The sequence below is a fragment of the Struthio camelus genome, chromosome 18, assembly GCF_040807025.1.
Source record: "Struthio camelus isolate bStrCam1 chromosome 18, bStrCam1.hap1, whole genome shotgun sequence".
NCBI lineage: Eukaryota > Metazoa > Chordata > Aves > Struthioniformes > Struthionidae > Struthio > Struthio camelus.
This window is the reverse complement of record NC_090959.1, coordinates 4,219,514-4,239,843: the sequence shown is the minus strand read 5'-3', so window position 1 is coordinate 4,239,843 and position 20,330 is coordinate 4,219,514. Positions and strand designations below refer to the sequence as shown.

Genomic DNA, 20,330 nt, shown 5'->3' with positions numbered 1-20,330 from the left:
CCAACCTGGCTCTATAGCAGCAGTTTTCTGCTCCTTCTGGAGCAGTGAGTGGGTATGCAATTGCGATGAAGCTTTTCTTAAGTGAAATAGTATTTATTAGAGCAAAAATGTGTTAAAGAAATTGAGTGATAATGAGAACAGCACATCATCTATCCTTGTCTTGCTTACTAAATATTTGACTATTTTGCCTCTGCTGGGTCTGATCTTCCTTGCAGTCACTGAGATCTGAGTCTGGCTGATGCAGCTCTGATGACTCACAACCCGTTTCTCTTTTTCCTGGCCTCAAGTGCTGGGTCTGTTTAGAAGCTGCTGCTGATGGTCTTCCTTCCTTTCCTGGGACAGTGGCACATTTTAGTTCTTTATAGCCCTATGATATGTTCAAATCTTAGCACTAGCACAATCTGTGTGCCACTTCAGTTTGCGATCCGGCAGTGTCACTATCTTGCAGTTACTTTCATAGTTGCTCCTCCTTGAAGCTAGAAGGACATACCCCTATGAGATAGCCATAAAATGGACAGGCAGTGACGTCCTGTTGGCCTCAGCATGCACATAACCCTTAAAGTTGTTACAGCTGGGTTATTAGCTGTCAGTCTCTCTAGGCCTTAATCATCCTCTTCCTCTTCTGATAGTGATCTCAAACATACCAGAAGTAAAATGCAAGACCTGATCCCAAAAGGCTATGAATTTCCAATCAGAGAGGATTTGGTGGTTTAAAGACAATAATCGTTATACTTCTACATATGGCATGTGGTGGTGGCCCAGCTGGGGCCTCTGAGGGTGGTGGCCCCTCCAGCTGACGGCCTAGGCTGTACCGAGTTCTGGTGTTGGTTTAACTCTTAGACACATGGTTTTTGCAGTGAAGTTGCTAATTTAGTAAGCCTTTAGAGTGACTGCTCCTCTATCTCATCGACAGCAATTTAAATTCTGACTACCTTTAGCCTGGCATATCAGTATCCACATCAGGGAATTTTAGCAGCAGTAGAACATCAGTTTGTAAACCGACACAAATGAAAGGATGCAAAATCTGTGCGTGGGGAAGCCAAAAGTTGTCCGGGACTGCGGGATCTGGTGTTTCCTTCCAGCTCCCCCCTGGTGCTTTGTTTCAGGTAGCTCGTGTTGAGTCAGCTGGTCAGGTGATGAGCAGTCATTGCCGGATGACATGAGCAGAGAGCTCGGTCTTCATTACCAAAGACTACAAAGAGCAAATATATTACTTATTTATGCAGCCTGGGTCCTGGTGTGACTGAGTGTTGTACAAAAGCTAAAATGACAGTAATTAGAAGAGATCCACACTCGGTGACCCGGAGAAAAGCGAAAACTCGGGAAGAAGATAATTGTGAGCGAAAAAGGAAAAACAAAACAGAAAATGGTGACGGTTGCAATTTGAATGAGAAAATGAGTTTCTAAAGCAAACTAGCTCCTGGAAATCACATTAACGCTGACAAACATCAACTCTAGGATTCTGGAAATATCACAGTGAACATCTGTTCAGGTAAATAAAGAGGCTGCATCCAGTTTCTGTTTGAAAATGCTGCCTGCTCCTCTGTTTAAGGCAAGCCTGTTAATACAGACTGCCTGTTAAAATCACTTGCTATCATTACAGTGCTAACAATTATAATATTCTCTGTGGTCTGAGATTATTGAACACCTGGCTTCCTACAGCATTAACTGCAGTGTGTTACAATAACCGCTCCTGGAACAACAGCTCTGAGGATAACCCGCATTCTTGGCTTTAAGGATGATAGATTGCCAAAGAATTGTTATGTTTATGAGCCCTCCAAAATGGGCGAGATTCCAGTAAATTCAAGTCTGAATTCTGCTCTAATTTGCTCACTGCTCAATCCAGATATTTCTGGTCAGGTTTTAAATCTGAGTGAATTTTGATCCTCAAATGGTTCTTGAAAATGTGTCTTTTGACAGGGAGGCCCAACTAATGAAGTGAAAACAGACCTTAAAGCCTCCATCTAGAGATGGCTTTGATTACACTCGGCTGGGTGGTGGGGCTGGTTAGATGTCTCCATTTTGTAGGCATCTGGCACAAATAATAAATAGCTGTAAAAATAACCCTGAGCAAGACCCCTGCTCATCTAGGAGACCTGGGGAGTCAGTCTAGCTTGGGGTTTGTGGCAATCCTGATGACTGTATGAGGCGTTTTGGTTGGCTCTGCCTTTTGGGAGATAACTGGAGACAGATTAGAGACCTGTCTACTCCTAGGGCATGCGTGAGCTGATATGCAGTGCTGAAAGCAGCCCTGCTCTTGTATCATCCAGTGGTGCAAGGACCTGATGTGCACCTTACTGCAAGCTGTTAAGGGGTAAAGCCTGGCACTGCCCTGGCTGCTGATACTGCTGCTTTGGGGTACAAAACGGCATTTTTTTCTGCGTTGCCTCTTTTCTGCAGAACAAGGCTGTGTCATGAGTTGAAAGCCACTGCCTGGCTGTAATGGCCAGGGACAAGTTTGCGGGCTGATGCGCGTTTGTAGGGGATGGCAATTATTCTGGGCTGAGTCGGATGCTCTTCCAGGGCTTTATTCATGTGTGAGGCCCATTCATGTGGAAAGGAAAACAGTGGCGCACTACGATGGCTGTGCACAAGTTGAATGTCCTGACGCAGCAGTCTGCCTCTGCTCTCCGGAGCCATCTTTAGAGCTGTCGCTTGGGTGGTCCCGCTCTCACCAGCACCCTGCGAAGCAGCCGCCTTTGTCCCCAAAATGTTTGAGATTCTTGCGGGGGCGAGGGGGAAGGTAGCCTTCAGCCTGAGAAACAAGAGGGAAGTGTTTGAAACCGTCGTGAAGGCTTTTCCCAGTGGTTTGTGTGCTGCTTTCTGCAGGCTGGATTCGAGCGTGGTGAGGCAAAGCCAAATGAGACCATGGGCTTGGGCCTGGCATCAAAAGAAACGTCACCTGTTTGAAAAAGACCAGATTGGAAAGAAGTTCTAGCAGCTCTGAAAACCACGAATACTTGTAGAAATTTGCTGGGGAGTTGAAGACAGGTGTTATTTCAGGGGTTAGTCTGCCGGCCTTTTGAGAGGCAGAGATGAAGTGAGCAGCGCAGCCCCGTCGCTCCTGATGAACGGCGGGTGGCTGCAGCTCCGCTGAGACCCTCCAGCTCGCTCTGCCCATCGCCTTCCTCCGCTGTGTGATGGACTAGGGACAAAGTTAAGTAGAAACTCCCGCTCCAGAGAGATTGCTTGGTTCTTACAAAGCATCTCCCAGCCGGCCAAAGTCCCGATCGCGCTGGCTGGCGGCACTGCTCCGGGATACCTTGGACAGCTCTGGGGCCACTCGGGCGGCCGCCTCGGCACCGAGGACGGCTGTGACACAAACACTTACGCGGCCGAGAGAACCCGGATAGGAGAAATATCCGAGTGTGGAGGGTTATGGTCTCTTATGCAAAGGCCCGTGATGTGCGTACGCTCTTAGGCCATATATACATATGGTGTGTGTTTATGCATCTCTATATATGTAGGGGAGGGACCCTGCAGGAGAGGTGCTACTCATTTGAAGTTGGAAGTGATCCTGTTTCATTCCCGTTGTTTTATGTTAGAAAGAGTGGGGATTTTTTATTTTTATATATATATATATATATATATATATATTTTTTTTTTTTTTTTAAGTCTAAAGTGTGTTAAATGTTTCAGAAGTGCCAGGGCAGCAACAGGAGCTGGCACATATGGAGAACAAAGCAGGTCAGTGAGTCCATTGTCTCCAGGCTGGCTGACAACTCTCTGTTGTGGCTAATTTTTGGTGTCATCAATCACAGGTACCAAGACAGCAGCCTCCCCATGCCCTGCGTGCCCTGTGAAGCTCATTGAGTGACCTATTAGTGCTTTCAGTTAATTCTAGTGACATATTTATAGCACAGAGATCTACAGCGTAGATTTCCTACAGGACACATCATGGTTTGACATCAGATTAAGTTATAGAATACCCTTTCTTGGCTAGATCAATGGATAAAGTCAGGCAGAGCCTTGTCTACATGCAGATGAGGAGGATTAGATTTAAATCAGCAAATGTTAGTAATGGCTGGTTTTCCCGCCAAGGGAAGAACAGGCAGGGAAGAATTTCCATCATTAATAATTGAAGTTTATAGAGGGGAAAAAATGAACATATCATATACCGCTCCTGCAGATAACGCGGCCCTGCTTTTGCTGATAATTCTGTCTGGCAGACAAGTGCTAAAAAATTATTATGATTATGACTGTGTTTCTGAATCTGTTATGTACCTTCTGCAGTCATGGAATATTTTAACAAATGCCCTTTTGTATCAGAGCTGAAAATAATATCGGTGGTACAAAAATGTCAGAAAAATGAGGAGAAAATAGTTGGAAATGCAGGTTGGTACAATTTGCCAAAGCGAGGAGGAAGAAATAATTCTTGTAGGAATTTCTTAAAGCAGGATGACCAGAACTGGACCCAATATTCCTGCTTGCAACATGCCATCTGTTATATAAATGGTATTCTCCGCATAGTTTTTATTCTATTTAAACCTGCCAAGATTCGCTCTCTGCCTTGCACTGAGAAAAATCTTCAGCCAAACTGCCCAGCTCTGCTTCCTGAGTGCTTACAGTTAATTCTAAATCGTCCAAGGCTTGTGGTTGCAATCCACGTTGTCCTTCCGCTGTGTGTCTGTCCTCGCTGAGTGTCACCCACTGAAGCCCTGATTGCCACCGCAGAGCCCTCGCTGTCTGCCCTGGTCCTCGCTAGCTCTGCACCAGCTCTCAGCCCTGCCACCGCGCTCGATAACACGTGTCAGCCTCCAAATGATAAAAACGGAGGAGGCCGATGGCCACCTGTGCCGTCAGCCACATGCATCCTGCAGCCTTTCCGCAAGGAGGACTGGCCCGCTGGCACACTGATCTCTGCTGGAAACGGCGAGCTCTGCGGTGACGCGGCGCAAAGCTCCTGCCCTTCCCGCGGAGCCGGCAAGCTGGGCACAAACACAGTTTCTCCCATTGGCAGCCAGCGTGGTGGGTGTCGGGAGATGCAGGAGGGTGCCAGCAAGTTCTCGTTGAGCGCCAACTGCGGGAGAAAGCTTTGCTGAGCTCGTGGGGTATCGTGGCGGTTGTGCTCCAAGAGGTTGACGCTGCCTGGGGTTAGTGAAAAACCTGTGGAAACAATTACAGATGTTTTTAAAGTAATGCAAATAGTGATGTGCACAAATGCAAAACCTGTGTTTCTGCAGGCTTCGGCAAGCAGGGTTAGCTCTACTTTCTCAAATTTTCAGTGCAGGCGTTCCAGCGGTAACACCGGGTTGCACTTGCAAGCCATACCTTCATGGCCTGCTGGCAGGAGGCTGCTTTTCTGTCATGTGTCCACAAAGTGTTTTGGTCATTTTTTTGTTGCTGCTGCTCTTTATGCTGCTGATAATTTCTTCAGACTGCTCGTGTAAAGCAAGCAGGAAATTACATGGGGGGGGGGGGAGGAAGTAAGCATGAATTTCTAATTAACTATATTTGCAACTGATAGACAAGTTAAAGGGGATGTGATTTATCACCTGTCAGTAAAAATCTTGGTTGTAGCTTCTGCTTTCAGTACTGCAATGTGAGCGTGCAGCTCTGCTGTGGAGTTAAAAGGCGTCTGATTTATCACCTGACACCAGCCGTGCTGGTTAGAGGCATTGCGGCTGGGGAGGGCAGACCACGCCACGCTCCCGTTTTCACCAGAAACCTATTTGCTCAGTTATTCCTCCAGCAAAGAGATATCTGATAGACTTTGTTTCCAAGAAAAGGAAAACTGTAACAAGGACTGCTTTCTCCAGTTGAGAAGCGAGCCTGGAGCAGAGGTTGGGAAAGGTGCACGCGGTAGGACTGCTGCCCAGGTTCCCCCAGCCGCGGCGTGCAGCCGGCCGCGTGGCTGCTGACCCCAGCCCTGGGGCTCGGCTCGCTCTCGGGAACAGCCCCGGCAGCAGGTAGCTCTGCCCAGCGAGGTGCGGCGCGATGAGCTCGGTGGTTCCTCGAGTACCACCTTGGTAATGCCAGCACGTGGGAGCTCTTCTCCTTCCGTTATAAGGCTTTGCATCTGCGGTTGGCTAAAAACACCGCCTCCCTGTTCCTATTTGTGGCTCGTATCCACTGACTGAACGCTTGATTTGCAATGGTATTTAGGGCCCTAATAGAGCTCAGCAATACTTAACCATATCTGCAAATTGTTGCAGGCGCACAATTGACTTAAAAACTTTTCAGACAAAAAAAAAAAAGTAGTTAAGTGGGTAAGCTGAGACCAGGCTTTAAGAAACCCAATTAATTTCAGGCTTATTTCCTAGCGATGAGTAACTTCAGTTATGCTTGTTGGCCTCAGTGGAGCTTAGGTTTTTAGTGCTTCTGAAAGTTAGGTCCATTTTATTGCTAGCGAAAAGATGAGCAGTCTCACACAAGCTGTATGTTGCAGTGTAGCTAAAACTGGGGCCCATGCACTGTCAAACAGTAATGTCTCTAGAAGACTTTAAATTCTTTTTTTTCTTTTTTTACCTTGATGCACAAATTACAGTGAAATTTAAACGTGACCCAGTCAACCTAGGTACCTACGTATGTCAGATGCTGTTTTCCCAGATGCCCACATGGGAATCTGGGAGCTCTGTGTTCTTTGTACATAGAAAGATTAGCCAAGCTAAATCGCACTTTTCAGTATTGATGAACATTTGCAGATGTCGCCCCATAGTTTTGTGTGTTCGTGTTCTCCAGGTTTCTGACCTGGTAGACTGAAGAGGGAAATATAGAGTCTCATATACTTCGAGTTTCAGACACTTTCTGAGAAAAAACAGCTGTTGCCGAAAGCAGAGCTGATGAGTTTCTGCTCGCTCTTGTGAGCCCGTCCTGAAGCAGTGCTCCTGCCTGGTGTGTGAACTGTGCTGCTGGAAGTGGCAGGGTATGAAATGAATTTTCTAGCTCCTTGTGAGTTTAGAAGGTCACAGGAGCCTCTGGGTAACCTGTAACCTTCCTGGGTTCAAAGCAACCTGCTGTAAATACTCCTTCAGGGTTAGTGATTAGTAGTGTAGAAGTTGCGGTTGGAGAGGGGTGTGAGAAGCAATTTCAACACAATTTGTACCATTTGGGACCTACCAGAATGTAAAACTGTCAAATTTGGATCTTTTTAACCTGCACTTCTTATTAATGGTTAGGATGGTATTTTGTGATGTGAGAGTTTTTGGAGTATATTCTGTAAAACATTGAAAACTCTTCTAAAAATATTTGTGCCTGTAGTCTTTGCCGTTGGTTGTATCAATAAGAGGATCAGACAAAATAAGCTGATGGACCACAAAAACCTCATTACATAATATCTGGAAATACAAGTCATACGTTCGATTTAAGTAAGAGATACAGTAAATCATGAGACTCTGTGGATGGAGGAAACTGTCTTTTAAGTGTGCTTCAATTATCAAACTCGAAAAATCTGCTAACCCAACGCTGAGTAGCAGTCTTCTGTAGTGACTGGAGGGCTTGGGTGCTGAAGCTGTTATTTTCAGCTGAATCAGTTCCTGGATGAGGCCCCCAGAAGGCCCTTGGAGAATGAGCAGAAGCTCAGAGCGGCATGGGAATGTGTCCTTCTGCCTCGCTGCTCCTGGCCCGTGATGGGTCGGAGGGGCAGAGAGCACCTGGAGCATCCTTTGAAAGGCAGGAAAGTGCCGAGGATGTTTTCCTCGGCGTCTGGAAAGTTAGCTCATCGTCTGCGCTTTCTCCTGGGATCCTCGGTGTAATCTTGCCCTGTGAATTCCCCTTTTTTCATATTTGCACCTGATTATTAGGTTTGCTTCTCCAGCTACCCAGGACCTACTGCATATGTCAAGCTTCCCTTAGTAAGGGAGGGGTTTCTGGAGTTTTGTCTTCCTTTTATTTCCGTTTGTTCTTCTCCCAAGTATTTTGCAAACAGTTGGGCAATTATCAGTGGAAACAAAGTGCTCTTTTAGCAAGGAAAATATTCCATAAGCTTCATATCTTTGCTATGTTAAAAAGCAGGAGTCCTGGGGAGCCTTTCAAATAGGCAGGGTCCCAGAGGGGATGGAGGAATGAAAAATGGGCAACTCGCTCCTGACATGGTTTAGAGAGGGAAAGAGTCAAGGTAACACATGTATTTGACAGGAAATATTTTGTGTACTTGTGTAATCGGGTGGTGTGAGAACTAAATCATTTTCTTCTTCATCTTTTGCGCCATTGATCTCGGGTTCGTTAGCGAGGAGTACAAGCCATCATGCTGACATGTCCCGGTGCCTCGCAAAGCCAGTCTGGAGGAGAACATGCGGCAGTAGATGCTTTTATTTGCATGAATCAAAGATGGCTGGGTTGAGCTGGTCCCCAACCTGTGTTAATTGTAGGGAAAAGAAGATGGGAGCTGGAAGACTTTTGGGGGCGGCGGGGGAGGAGTGCAATGAGCAAGCTGCAGGCAAACTATAAACTGTGGTGGTTGGCTGTTGGAGAGTAGGACGAGGGTAGGATGGCTGGAAGCAGTGCCTGGCCTCTGCGCGGTGGTACAGGGAGTAAATGTTACAGCAGCCACCTGGGTGCACCTGTAGGTGTGTCACTGTGCCTACAGCGTGCCTGTGTGGATGTGTATATTTATATACGTACATATGCATGGAGCATATTGCATGGGGAAGCACCTGGCACTGCAGTCCTCCAGCCTCGCGTCCTGGGTCGTGCGGGGCTCGCTTCGCTGCACGATCGGCTCTCTTTCAAATTGCATCGGATTTCTCTAACCGCTACCTCTCCCTCTGTTTCTAGAGGTTGAGTTTAATGCTGTAGGGTCTGCTCTTCCTCTTGTGAGGCAGGTTTTGGGGTTGGATGTAGGCTGTTGGGCATCCGTGACTGTGAAGAGCTCTGGAAGGGTGCAGGGGTCTGTATGTGCAGAGCGTGGCCTGGCTGGCGTGCCCCTGCCATCCTCTGTTCCACGGGTGGAAGTGAGGCGCTTAAGAGGAGCATAGGACTGACAAAATGAGAGGATTCGGCATTTGTGTGTGTGTGTGTGTATGTATCTATACCAGTATATCTCACATATATATGTATGTTTGTGTGTATATATATGTATAAGCACATAATTATATACTTATGTGTGGCTATGTGTGTGTAAATATATGTGTGTGTGTGTGTATAACTTCCGCAATATTTCAGCTTTGGTCAGCTTCTCTTAGCCAGATTTTCTTAAACACATTGTGTTTCTAAAACTATGCCTTAGAGATGCAGGAAAAAAAATGCAATTTTGAGAAAGTCCACTGAAAAACATAAGCAATGACTTATTTAAACATTTGCTCTGTAAATGGAATTTAAACTTTATATTTTTAGGTCAAAACAATATTTTTTTTTCCATCAGCCAACTTTCTCGGTATTTGCTGACATCCCTTCTGAGGATGCCACTGAGAGAGATGCGATTGCGACCCCAGGGTGTAAACGTGCAGGGGGCCGTGGTGGTGAACGTACGCTGCTGGTGGCCGTGCGTGCAAGGCCGTGCCAGAAGCGTGCCGGTTATCTCCGAGGAGGTCCAACCCTCGCCTGCCTCAGGGCAGAGGCTCCTGTTGGTTTTGCGGGTGGATTGGGCCCCTGGGGTAGATTGGGGCTCCCCCGGTGGAAGCCGTGGAGGTCTCGGCAGGGAGGATGAGTTAAAGGCGACAATTGTCGTTTGTCCCACGTTTTGCTTTGGAAACTGGTTCTGTTGCATGAAGTGCACGTGGTAGGAAAGCACGGTGTAATTTTGGACCGTGAGCTGCCAGCTGAGATGAGCTTGGTTCTTGGAGAACGGTTCCTTGCCTCGTGGTTGCATTGGCGAACGGTGACCGCTCGCCCCGTGCCACGTGCAGGGAGCTCGCTCTCGCCCTAGGTTGAGCTCGCGATCCCACAGCTTTCCAGAGCGGTGCTTTTGTTTTATTTCGCCAAAGCCGGCGTACGAGGGACTGCTTTTGCCGGGCTGTTCCACCTCGCGGTCCCTCGGGAACCTGGTGCGCCGCTTCCCGGCACGGCCCTTGGGGCTGGGATCGGAGCGAGCCCAGGGCAGCGCAGCTCCGCTGAGCGAGTCCGGGGAGTGGATAAAAGGAAGATGGATATTGAAAACCTCAGACAAAATAGCGCAGCCCGCGCCGTCGTGCTCTTTGGCTGACACGGGAGAGGATCGAGTCCTTGCCTTGCTGCAGTTGCTCTACACCTGGAGCTGCTTCACCCGCTCATCCCTGTTCCTAACGCCACGCAGGGTCCGACCCCCCCGCACGCTTCGGTACGGGGGGAGAAAACACCAAAACCCATAGGCTTGTTTCCCACCGCCTCCGGAGCGGCCCTGGTTCCTCTCCGGCCGCCGGGCGCGCTGCGGCGCGGGAACCTTCCTTCCTCCTGCCGGGGCGCGCGCCCCGGCGCCGTGCCGTGCTCCCCGCTGCGGCGGCAGCACCTACCGGCAGGCTCGGGCGTTAACCAAACGGTGCCGGACGCTTTTCGCTCCGTTATAAGTCTTTTCTTATGTAATGTCTGATTTATGCAAATCGGAGCGTGCCTTGCTGCCAAGGCCCTTCGCACAGCTGGGGAAGTGCCGTTTCCTTTACACCGTCACCCTCTTTCTGAACTTTTCACTGGGGTTTTTTTTTTCCCCCCTCTGCGTTCAGCCATGTGCCAGGTAAACAGAAGCAGATGCCAGAAACGCAGATACGGGTTCCTACGAATTAATAGAGTTACCGTGGGAACCGAGCGCGGGTAGTAAGTACGAGTCCGGCACCTCGTACGCAGGGCTGGGTGTCTCCCGCCTCTGGGAAGAATGAAGAGACTGGAAGAGGAAAGAAACAACAATATTTTTACACTGACTGTAACTCAGATTCAGTTTCGTATTTCATTAATTATTGTTTTGCCATGTTAGGAGCCCAGGGAGGAAAATATTAATCACAGGTTTTGCTGAGTGCTGTTTCAGTAAGTAAATTAATTTCAGACAGGAAAATTGTTTGCGTGGATGTGCTGTTCCTTCCCGCCGTCTGCGCTTCCCAGCATGCCGGGCCCCGCTCGCGGGGCTTTTCTCCCCAGGTATTTTGGTTGCAGCGTTGCCATCCACTTGAAGCTCCCGTTTGCCGAGCGGGGCTCCTCCTGCACGTGCTCCTTCTCCAGGGGATGGGGAGCTTGAAGGCCGCTTGCTCCTCTTGCAACCTCCCCTGCACAAGCAGAGAGTCCCAGTTGCCCCATAACCTCGTGCTGCGAGTGGCCACGAGGTCGGAGGTCCGTCCGCCTTCCCGCGTGGTCAGGGCCTTACCCAGAGGGACCTGGGCATCTCCTGGCAAAGCACAAAGCGGAGCGTCTAAAGTCTGTCCCTTGAGAAGAGTGGGCAGTGGGACAATTTGGAAACTTTTAGGTTTTGAGTGCGTGTGTGTGTGTTAGATTGCTCTCTGCCTCCCCCCGCCCCCAGCAAAAGCCAAGGCAGGGAAATATCTTTTGTGGCTAGGGCAGCAGGGGTGTTGAGGGTGGCAGTGGTCACAGGGATGCTCCAGAGTTTCAGCCTGGCCGTGAGAAGTTTTGTCGCTGATGCTGGGAAAGCCCTTTTGTTCGAGAATGTTTTGTCATGACAATCAGCCCGCCGGTTTTTAGGCTGCACTCTTCAACTTTGACTTTTTAACTGTCCTAGGCCCACACTGTGCAGTACCTGGCAGCGCCTTCCTTTACTCTTTTGTGGGCACCCAGTGCAGAAGTTTCATGTGTTTGTGGTGGCCTGGGCTGCTCAATGAATGCCGCAGAGTCCTTTTGTTTGTGTTACTTCCTAAGTGAAGGGCGGTCCTTGCCCAAGCATGTCCCATCCCAAATGCCTTGGGGCTGGTAGTTCTGCCGTTAGGTCTGCCTGTCCTCAGCAGAGCATCCCTTGCTGCTTCACCTGGTGGCTGCCTGGCACCCTGGGAGGGAGCAATGGGGGGGGTCTAGTGAGGAACAGGCGCTTTCTTGCCTTGGGTCTTTGGGCAAATCCCTTCCAGAAGGCTTCAGACCATGTTAGCTTGGTGCCTTGAGCAAGTGCCACTTCTCTTGGGTGAGACAAGGGCATCTCGGAGCAGAGTGGGTGGCACGGGTGCCTGCTGCTGTCGGGGGCAGGAGGGAGTTCGCCTGCTCTCAGCGCTGTGCACGCGTTTTCAGGTGCGTGCCCTGGCTTTGCCTCCAGGACGCCTCCTGCAGCCCCACGAGTTTCTGGGAGGCCTTCTGTGAGAGCTCCTGGGCTCCTCTGCAGGGAGGTTCCTGCTAGCTACTTGCCTCGCCTGTTTTGCCCTGGCAGGTGGATCATGTCTAGGCTGAAGATGCCTTTACAGGATCCTGTTTCACAGTGATCGAATGTGACGTGCTGGGAAGTCGGGGACCGTGCCTGGTCCTGTCCCGCGCTGTTGGACACCAGTCACTTCTGGCCCTGTGCTGCAACTGCACAAGCCTATGCAAGAGGAATCGAATGCTATGCAGGAAGGTGGGGGATCTGTTGCTGCCATTCTCTCTCTTGATCCTCTCAGTCCAAAGTCTGGCTCTGCTCTCCAGTAGCACGCAGGGGAAATGTCACCTAGCCATATACCATACACAGGACTGCACCCGGTCCGCGTTCATCTGTGTGTCGATATCATTTTTGCTTGCCAGCTCTTGTTGCTGGGGACGTTCCAGTGACACATTTACATCTTTTTTGCAAATCAAAGCCAGCGTTTCTTTGTCAAGGAAGAGAGCCCTGAGGTAGATCTGATTAATGGCATGCAGCATGTTCCCCCGGGGGAATATTCCTTCCCTGTCTTAAAAGTAAGTAACGAATGGTGTTGGTTGTACATGGATCAGAGCAGTTACATCTCGGCTGCTAAAAGCAGCAGCCCTCCCAGGTGTTTATTTCAGGAGAGGGCTTTGCATCCTTATTCACATCTGGAGCCCATGAACCTGGACAAAAATAAATACCATCTAACTGCTCCTGTTCTGGGTTATTTCTGGCAGCTTCTCCAAGTAACTGAATTTCAGAGGGTTAGAAGTGTGTGTGTGTGTGTATAAAACAGTAGATCTCAGTAAGATAATCAATTATATGCAAGAGGAAACCAGAACTTTTTCCATTGGTTTTATCAGATATTGTGGTCAGTCGAGGCAATTCAAAGTAACTCAGAACCCTATTACATTCATTCTTGCTATAATCGCTCCATCTCTGTTTACCATATTCAGTTAAAGTGGCTTGTTTGCTACATCCGCTCTGCTGCCAAAATAACCTCATTTACTCTTGCAACGGCTTCTGTTGCTGCTGCTGTAGTGTTCCTGCATTGCAAATATATTCTTGGCCGCAGCACTGAGGTTTGGAATATATTGTTCTTTGAATCCTGCAGTGGAGTTGATTGGCTGGCATTTTCATTCACTTTCAAATAACATTTGAATGACAAGGCTTTCTTGGAAACATGGGCTTTGCTTTAACCTGCTGCAGGGTTGAACAGTCTCTTACCTTGGGGCTGCTGCTTTTGGGGTTGTGTTGTTGCTGCTGTTTTTGTTGTTTTTACAAATCTCATGTCCAAATAGTAGAGCCTTTTTTTAAAAAAAAAAAAAAAAAAAAAAAAAAAGTAACTGCTTAATGGAAAGCTGGACCCAAAGTTGGCAGGAGCGTGTTAGAACTGCAGCAGTAGATTACAAGGAAGGTTTTGCCTGGATGATGTGCAAGTATTATAAACAGCAGCAGCAAGCAGCCCGTGGCTTTATTGAGCTGTGCAGTTCAATTCACTTCCTCCTGCCCCTTGTTTTTGCTTTTGTCACGTGCACAAAGCTGCTGCGATGGCTTGGTTTTGCATTGTGCAAGGTGTTGGGGTGAAGCTGGAAGGGATGTCGCCGTGGGGGGAAGGCAGGAAGGAAATCTGCCCAGAAACTGAGGTTTTGCCCTGCTTTCTGTCTCTTTGCTGCTGCACACGCCTTGCTGTCCACCCCAGCAAGCGGTCGGGTTGCATGGCCCCAAGCCCAGCACCTGCAGCAGCCAGCGCTCACGTTGGACGCGTCCAAGGGGCAGAGTGGCAGTGAACAGCGTTCTCCCTTGTCACTAGGATTCGGCGTTAGCCCCAGCTGACTCCAGCAGGCTCGTCCCATCCTGCAGGCCGGGCACCAGCGGAGCGCCTGCCGTCCCGGTGGTGTTTTGGCAGTGCTGCAACCGGTGCCTCACCTCCTGCCGGCAAGCGTTTCCGCTGCTGGCTACCCCGTCGGTGAAGGACGACGCTGCAGAAGCCAGAGCAGCGCGCTGTACCCTCAGCCGCGCACGGCACCTTTTCCGGTGGTCTTTTGTGCATTGTTGGTGCAACTGCCTTGTCAGGACTATAAAAGCTTTAATAACGTCCAGCAGCTCTCCAGTCCCGGAGGACCGCTTGCCGCTCTCCTTCGCGGTGTCACACCCAGGACAGAGGGAGGGAGCAGCTGGTGCTGAGCGCAGGGACGCTGGCGCAGGCAGCAGGGTTTTGGATGTCCCTGCCAGTCCGCTTGTGAGTTGGGAGAGTCTTGTGCTGCAGTGAACGGCCTTAGGACATAGATGGTGGCAACAATGCTCAGTAAGTGAGGAGAAATCCCCCAAGCAAATCAGCTGCCTACGTCCCAGGGGAGAGCTGGAATTCCTCTTTTTTCCCCAGCCCTTTCCTTGAGGCCAGCAAGGTGTTTAGACATGGGTTTCGTTTGGTTTGGCTCGCGTCTCCTATTGCTGGGAAACTTTCCTTTCTCTGGAGAGCCCCCATGCGCTCCCTGTTTCGTCATGTGCTCTTCACCGCTCTTGGGCAATCTCTGCTTTGGTTTGAAAAGTCAACTACATTGAAAATACTAGGTTCCTTAAAAGCAGGTTCTTTCCTTGCCCTGCTGCTGGAGCCCCAGGGTTGGGCTGTCCCCGCTGTCCTGCCTTGGTCCTGCTGGGAGAGAGCACAGGGCCTGGGCGTCACTGTGCGTTCAGCCCTTGTGCCGCGAGCGTTGGGCCGTTTGGGGCACTGGAGCGTGGTCGGTGCCGAATCGTGTTCTTGGGTTACTGGAAAGGGCCCCCAAGAACCAAGGAGGCTTTTCTTCTGGGGTGCACGTGGTCGCCTGCTGGAAAGGAAGAGCATCGTCTCCTCGAAGCTCAGGAAGCCGCTGTGGGAATGCGGGTGCCCGAACCACCTGCAGCACGGACGGATTTACAGGGCTGACGAGTTTCTCTTATGTCTCGGTTCAGAAAGTGATTTAGTGCCCTGTGATGAACCTTCTTGAAAACGTTCTGCTCTTTAGTGTGTGTGGAAAAAGTGGTGCAAAACTTCTCATTGGTGAACCACCTAAAGTCAGAGGTGGTTCATCTTCTCTTACCTCCTGTTTACACTAAACAGAGTCCTTTCGGTTCCTCTTCCATAAAGTACCTCCGTGTTTCAGACGTCCTTTATTATCCTAGCGCCTTGGTTCCCATCCTTCTGCCCTTCTTTTCCTGTATCTCTTCTCTGAGAAGGGGTGAGTGGAGCTGAATTCAGAATTTGAAGCAAGTTTGTGCTGACAGTTTGCATAACAGTATTATAGCAGTTTCTCTATTATTTTCCAGCCTGTTATTTTTGCAGTCTATCATTTTGTTATTGCTGTGCTTTCAGCAGAGATTTTCATACAGTGGTTGACCTGAAGGTTGGTCTTATCCCTTAATGTTCGGTTAATTTACAACCTGCTAAAGTCTAGAAGAATTTCAAGCAATTCTTTCCAACACACTATTTTATGTTTGTCAGCTTGGAGTTTCTCCTGCTCTGATGTTGCCTTCTGCTTGGTTAGGTGGCTCTGAAATTCCCAAGATGTCTTTGTATGTAATTAACGTAAATAAAATTCTTGTCTGCAAACTTTGTTTTCCTGTGTAACTTAGTTTCTAGGTCATTAATAAAGATACTCAACGACAGGAGACCTGCTTAAATACTTCTGTCAGTGTGTTGTTAAGTTATTTCCGTCTTGAATAATGAGCACCGTGCTTAGCCCTCATCGGTGTTAGGCCTATGTACAATGTCACACTGATCTAAACCCCAGCTTAATTAAACTGATGCACAACTCTAAGGGAGCTGTTCACTCTGCTGAAATCAGACTTAGACTGGTTTAAACTTAGGTGAATTCTTCACAAATTAACTGTGTTAGTAAGAAATTTTAAATTCAATCACCACAGCAAGTTAAGTCAGTGTAAAAAAAAAAAAATGCACGTTTATTGAAACAGGTGGAACTTTGAATAGAGGTAAGTTCAAAGCTTTAGAGTTTTCTTTATAGAGCGCTTTGTGAAGAAACCTTGGAAAGTATCAGTGGGTCTGAGCAGCTAATTCTCCTGTAACCGCTTGGTCATTGAACTCTAGCTGTGGGAGAAGTGCCGTTTCCCTTTTCAGAAATGTCATGCTGTTTTGCTTCAGTATGGGACTGTCATGATCTTTCAGATGTCTCATGGGTCTGTGTTGTTTTTTGGTTTTTTTTTTTTTTTTTCATCGCCAATCTTTCTAGCCCTAAGATAAGGTTTAAGTTTCGCTGATTTGCAGGTTTGCGTTCTGAGTCTTTCTTAGGGCAGAGGTAGCGTTTACCAACCTGGAGCTCTCCTGTAGAATAGATTTTACTGGATGATTTAATACCTGTGGCTTTTTCACAGGTTCCCTGGGCCTGTTAGGTAATAACATTCATAGATTTCAACTTCTAGCAACCGCACACTGTTTTTCCTTTGTCTGACAAGTTGAAGAGCCTGTTACCAATGTCTTCATCCTCACATAAGTATCTGCAGAGAGAACAAATCAGTGCTTAGCCTTCTCTTGGAGAAGTTAAGTTAAAGTCGTCGATGATCCTACTGCCAGATGTGTTTTTTTTCTCCTATTTAGCTTTTGTTTGAAATTATTCATGAATTGCGGATACTGGAACCATGCGCAGTGCTTGTTGCTGAACCTTGTCCAGAGATAACCAAGAGGTTATTCCCGCTGGGAATTTTTTGTTTATACGCCAGAAGTGGTCCTAGCCTTCCTGAGCTGGCAGTCGGAGCTGGACTTCTGAGGCCACACGAGCACGTGGTGCCTTGTTTCCTTTGGAATGACCTGATCCATCACCTCTTCTGCTCATTTCATCTCTGGTGTAGTTAGTACCAGCGTCACTGTTGCGTTATGAGGGAGAGGGGGAAGGAAGACCGCTGCAAATGAACTGTGTCGATGTTTTTGCGCTGGCCCTGTTTTCGGGGGGCACAACACGGCACCCGTTCTGTCACAGGTTTCCTCCTCCTGGCGTGCCTCCAGCGTGCCGGGCTTCTGCATCTCTCTGCTCTCAGTCCTCCCGCTTCCCTGCTCACGGTGTATCTGTTACCATGTTTGCTCTGCTCTCCAGGCTGAAGTCCCTCTTTCTAGTATTTCTCAGCATAGAGCTCAGCTCGGGTAAACGACTTCATCTGGAGCTGATGGAATTGGTATTTTCTTGTGGCTCTGACCTAGTAGCTCAAGTGCTTTGCTTGGAGAGGAAAAGTTAAAAACGATCTTTCTACGCTAGGGGTGCCATCAGCTGTAGTTTAAGCTGTTGATAAAATACTTCCTGAAGTCTTGTCCTGACCTAGCCGCTGCGGGAGCTGCCCTCCTCCTCCTCTGCTAACGCCTTAGATGGGCAATGGTGTAGACATGCAAAGCGGTGTTCCTGCTGGCATCCTTTTTGCTGCCGCAGCCCTCTGGCTGGCTGGTCCTGCTGCCTCTTAGTGGGGATGGGATGGCAGAAACTCCCCAGGAGGGAGAAAGTGAGCGTAATTCCTCCTCTCACCTGCAAATAATTAAATCCAGTGAGGGGATCCTGCTGGGGGGTGAGGGGGGGACCTGCTGCGTTGAGGCGCAGGGCGCAGATCAGTGGGCAGCGTGTCCTGGGCTGCTCGGACACCCGAGAGGTGGATGGAGGGGATGGCGCAGAGCAGAAGGCGGGTTTCTGTGCTGCCTGCGGTACGTGTTCCCACGCAGGCTGGAAGTAGAGCCCTGGTGGGTAGCAAAGGTAAATGCGATTCGCACATAAAGCGTTTGCTTTGGAGTTGTCTGCGTCAGCACTCGCAGTGTCCTTTCTTCCTGGCCGTGGATGTTGCACGTTGTTTCCACTGTGATTTACAAAGACTAATATATATAACTGTTTTTCAAGAAATGGAAACTGTGAGCTTTCCGTTGTTTGAGATTCATTATGTTTTGTTTAAAGGAGCCAAACTTGTTTTCCTTCCGAACGAGTGCCCAAGTGTCCAGTCCCGCTTACAGAGCAGAGGAGATGATTAATTCCTCTGTTTTTGTAGTCAACAGCGAAACAGAGCCTGACGATACATAGCTGCCCCTGCAGCCTCCCTGGTGCTGAATTATCTCGCACAATGGAGCCTGTAATTAGGGGGAGGAGGAGGTGCCGCACGTGTAGCTTTAGAGGATTGCAGGGGGACAAGTTGCAGAGGAACCTAGGGAAACGAGAGAGAGCACGGCCAGGTGGTGAAAATGAAGTGGTTTTGCCTCTCTAGGACGCTTAAATCTCCACGATGCAAATTCAAATAGAGGAAACCTTCGTGGATGTGAGGGCGTTTTGCTGAAGCGGAGCCGGGGGCTCTTGCGGCACGTAGCACGCGCGGGGGCAGAGTAACTCCCGCTGCTCCCTGTGCATTCAGAGCAAGGCAGGTTCTTTCTCTTAAACAGTTACGAGCAGTTTGGAAGGAAGAAAAAAGCTCATCTTTTATATAGGTGCAGCTGAAATATAAATAAAACATATTCACTGCGGGGCCTGAAATCCTGGCAAGGCTTCCAGAGCTGGGAGGTGGAGCATTTGGTGGGAATCACTTTCTCCCAGTAAACGCTTTCGGAGAAAGCGCGAGAGAGGATAATCTTGTTTGCTGGTAGATGTGACTTCTTTTTTTCTTTTTTAGGTGTCTGCGTTAGACAGCATGAACAGATGGACCCGGTCTCTGGAACTGTGTGATTCGAAAAGATCTTGCTAGTCCTCAGAGCTGAACTTGACTATCATCTCATGAAAGCCCCCGCTTTCACCCTGGCTCTTGAGGTGTAAAGTCTTGATCCGTTTATCTGGGGTGGCTCTGTCTGGTACCAGTAAAGGCTCGGAGGAAAGGGTGTTCTGCGTTGTGGGTTCCTGCGTCCTTGCCCCAGACAAAGATGCTGGGCAGAGGGACTTGTCCCACGCTTGCCGTATGCAGAGGGACGCTGACGAGGCCAGGCTTTGGGGCAGCACTGGGTGAACTGCTGCTGCTTTGCTTGCTCTTTGGTGCACTGAGTTGGATGTGCCTTTGGAAACGCACTCCTGATCCTGTGGCTCAGGGAAAAAAAAAGTGTGGGATCAGTACAGGGTACCGCTCAAGCGTGCCTGTGGGAAACGCGTCCTGGCAAGGAGGGAGGGTGTCAGGCACCGGGGCCCTGGAGTCGCTTTGGTGTCGTTTGCGTGTCTGCAGCAGGCAGAGGATAAAATCCGTTCGCGATCGCCACGCAGGCGGCTACCGTAGTCAGCAGGCCCACGTGAATATTGCGGGCGATACCGCGTAATACCTTTCACGGTCGTTCCTTTAACAAGCATTGGCTGGATTCTGTACGAGAGTTAGTAAGTACTAAACTGGGTGTAAGGAGTGTGCTGGCACATCAGGCGTGAGCTGAATGACCAAGCCAAAGAGGAGGCATCTGCTCCGTGGACTAACCTGCGGCTTTCCTCTTTTTGGAAAGTCCGCATCAGGCTCTTCCAGGTGGATCACGGTGACAGCTCTGGTGCCACATGGTGCCTGCGGCTTTGCAAGGAGGGATGCGGTGTGTCGGAGGAGAGGGGATCCAGCGTGAGGGTCGCGGTGCTGCTGTCGGAGGTACCGGTTACCGTTTCCCTTCGCTTCGTTAGCGCAGCCGTGGTGAGGAGCGGGCTGCACCCATGCAAACCAGAGCACCATCCTCTGCTTTCCCATCCCCGACGAAGCCGGCTTTGGAGAACGTCGCCGACAGGGAAAGGGGTAGCGTAACTCCTGCGTGATCGGGGGATAGGGGCTCTGTGAGACCAGGCAAAGATTGAAACTTAGCTTGAAAAAGCAGCTTTTCTGTTCTCCCTTTGTCAGCGAGAGTTAACGTGGAACTGGGGAGATAATTCCCCTGCAGCAGGAGCTTAGTAAGACCTTATTTGTGAATATATGAATAGCGGTTTTGTAAATATTGCATCTGAATTTATGAATGATCTGACACCGACAGGTTGAAATGAACTCTATAATTTTATTGTGTTAGATTTAGTAGGTCGGACATACATGCCAAGTCAAAATGACCTAGAAAACCTTTCTAGGTCAAACTATCGCTTGAAAAGTTGTCTCTTTTGAGGGCAGGGCCGTGAGATTTCATGCTTACTCTGACACGTTTTCCTTTTAAGTGCAACATGAGTCTTCTGGACATGGCAGCAAATTTGTCATCTAGACTGAGAAGAGAAAAAGAAACGTG

General features: G+C 49.1%; 1 protein-coding gene across 13 annotated transcripts in view; it reads left to right on the top strand.

The window, feature by feature from the left end:
* Positions 1-20,330, top strand: part of TOX2 (TOX high mobility group box family member 2) — a 172,007-nt gene that overhangs the window by 29,045 nt on the left and 122,632 nt on the right. Inside the window, exon 1 of one of the 13 annotated variants that reach the window (XM_068912389.1) lies at positions 15,280-15,375. The exons of 11 other annotated variants lie outside the window; for them this stretch is intronic. Coding sequence is in view for 1 of the 2 variants with exons in the window: in XM_068912378.1 (XP_068768479.1) it covers positions 18,883-18,915 (33 nt within the window). In the remaining variant the exon portion in view is untranslated. Of the gene's footprint in view, positions 1-15,279; positions 15,376-18,781; positions 18,916-20,330 lie in introns of those variants that run through there. One more of the 13 variants, XM_068912378.1, reaches the window with a different exon arrangement.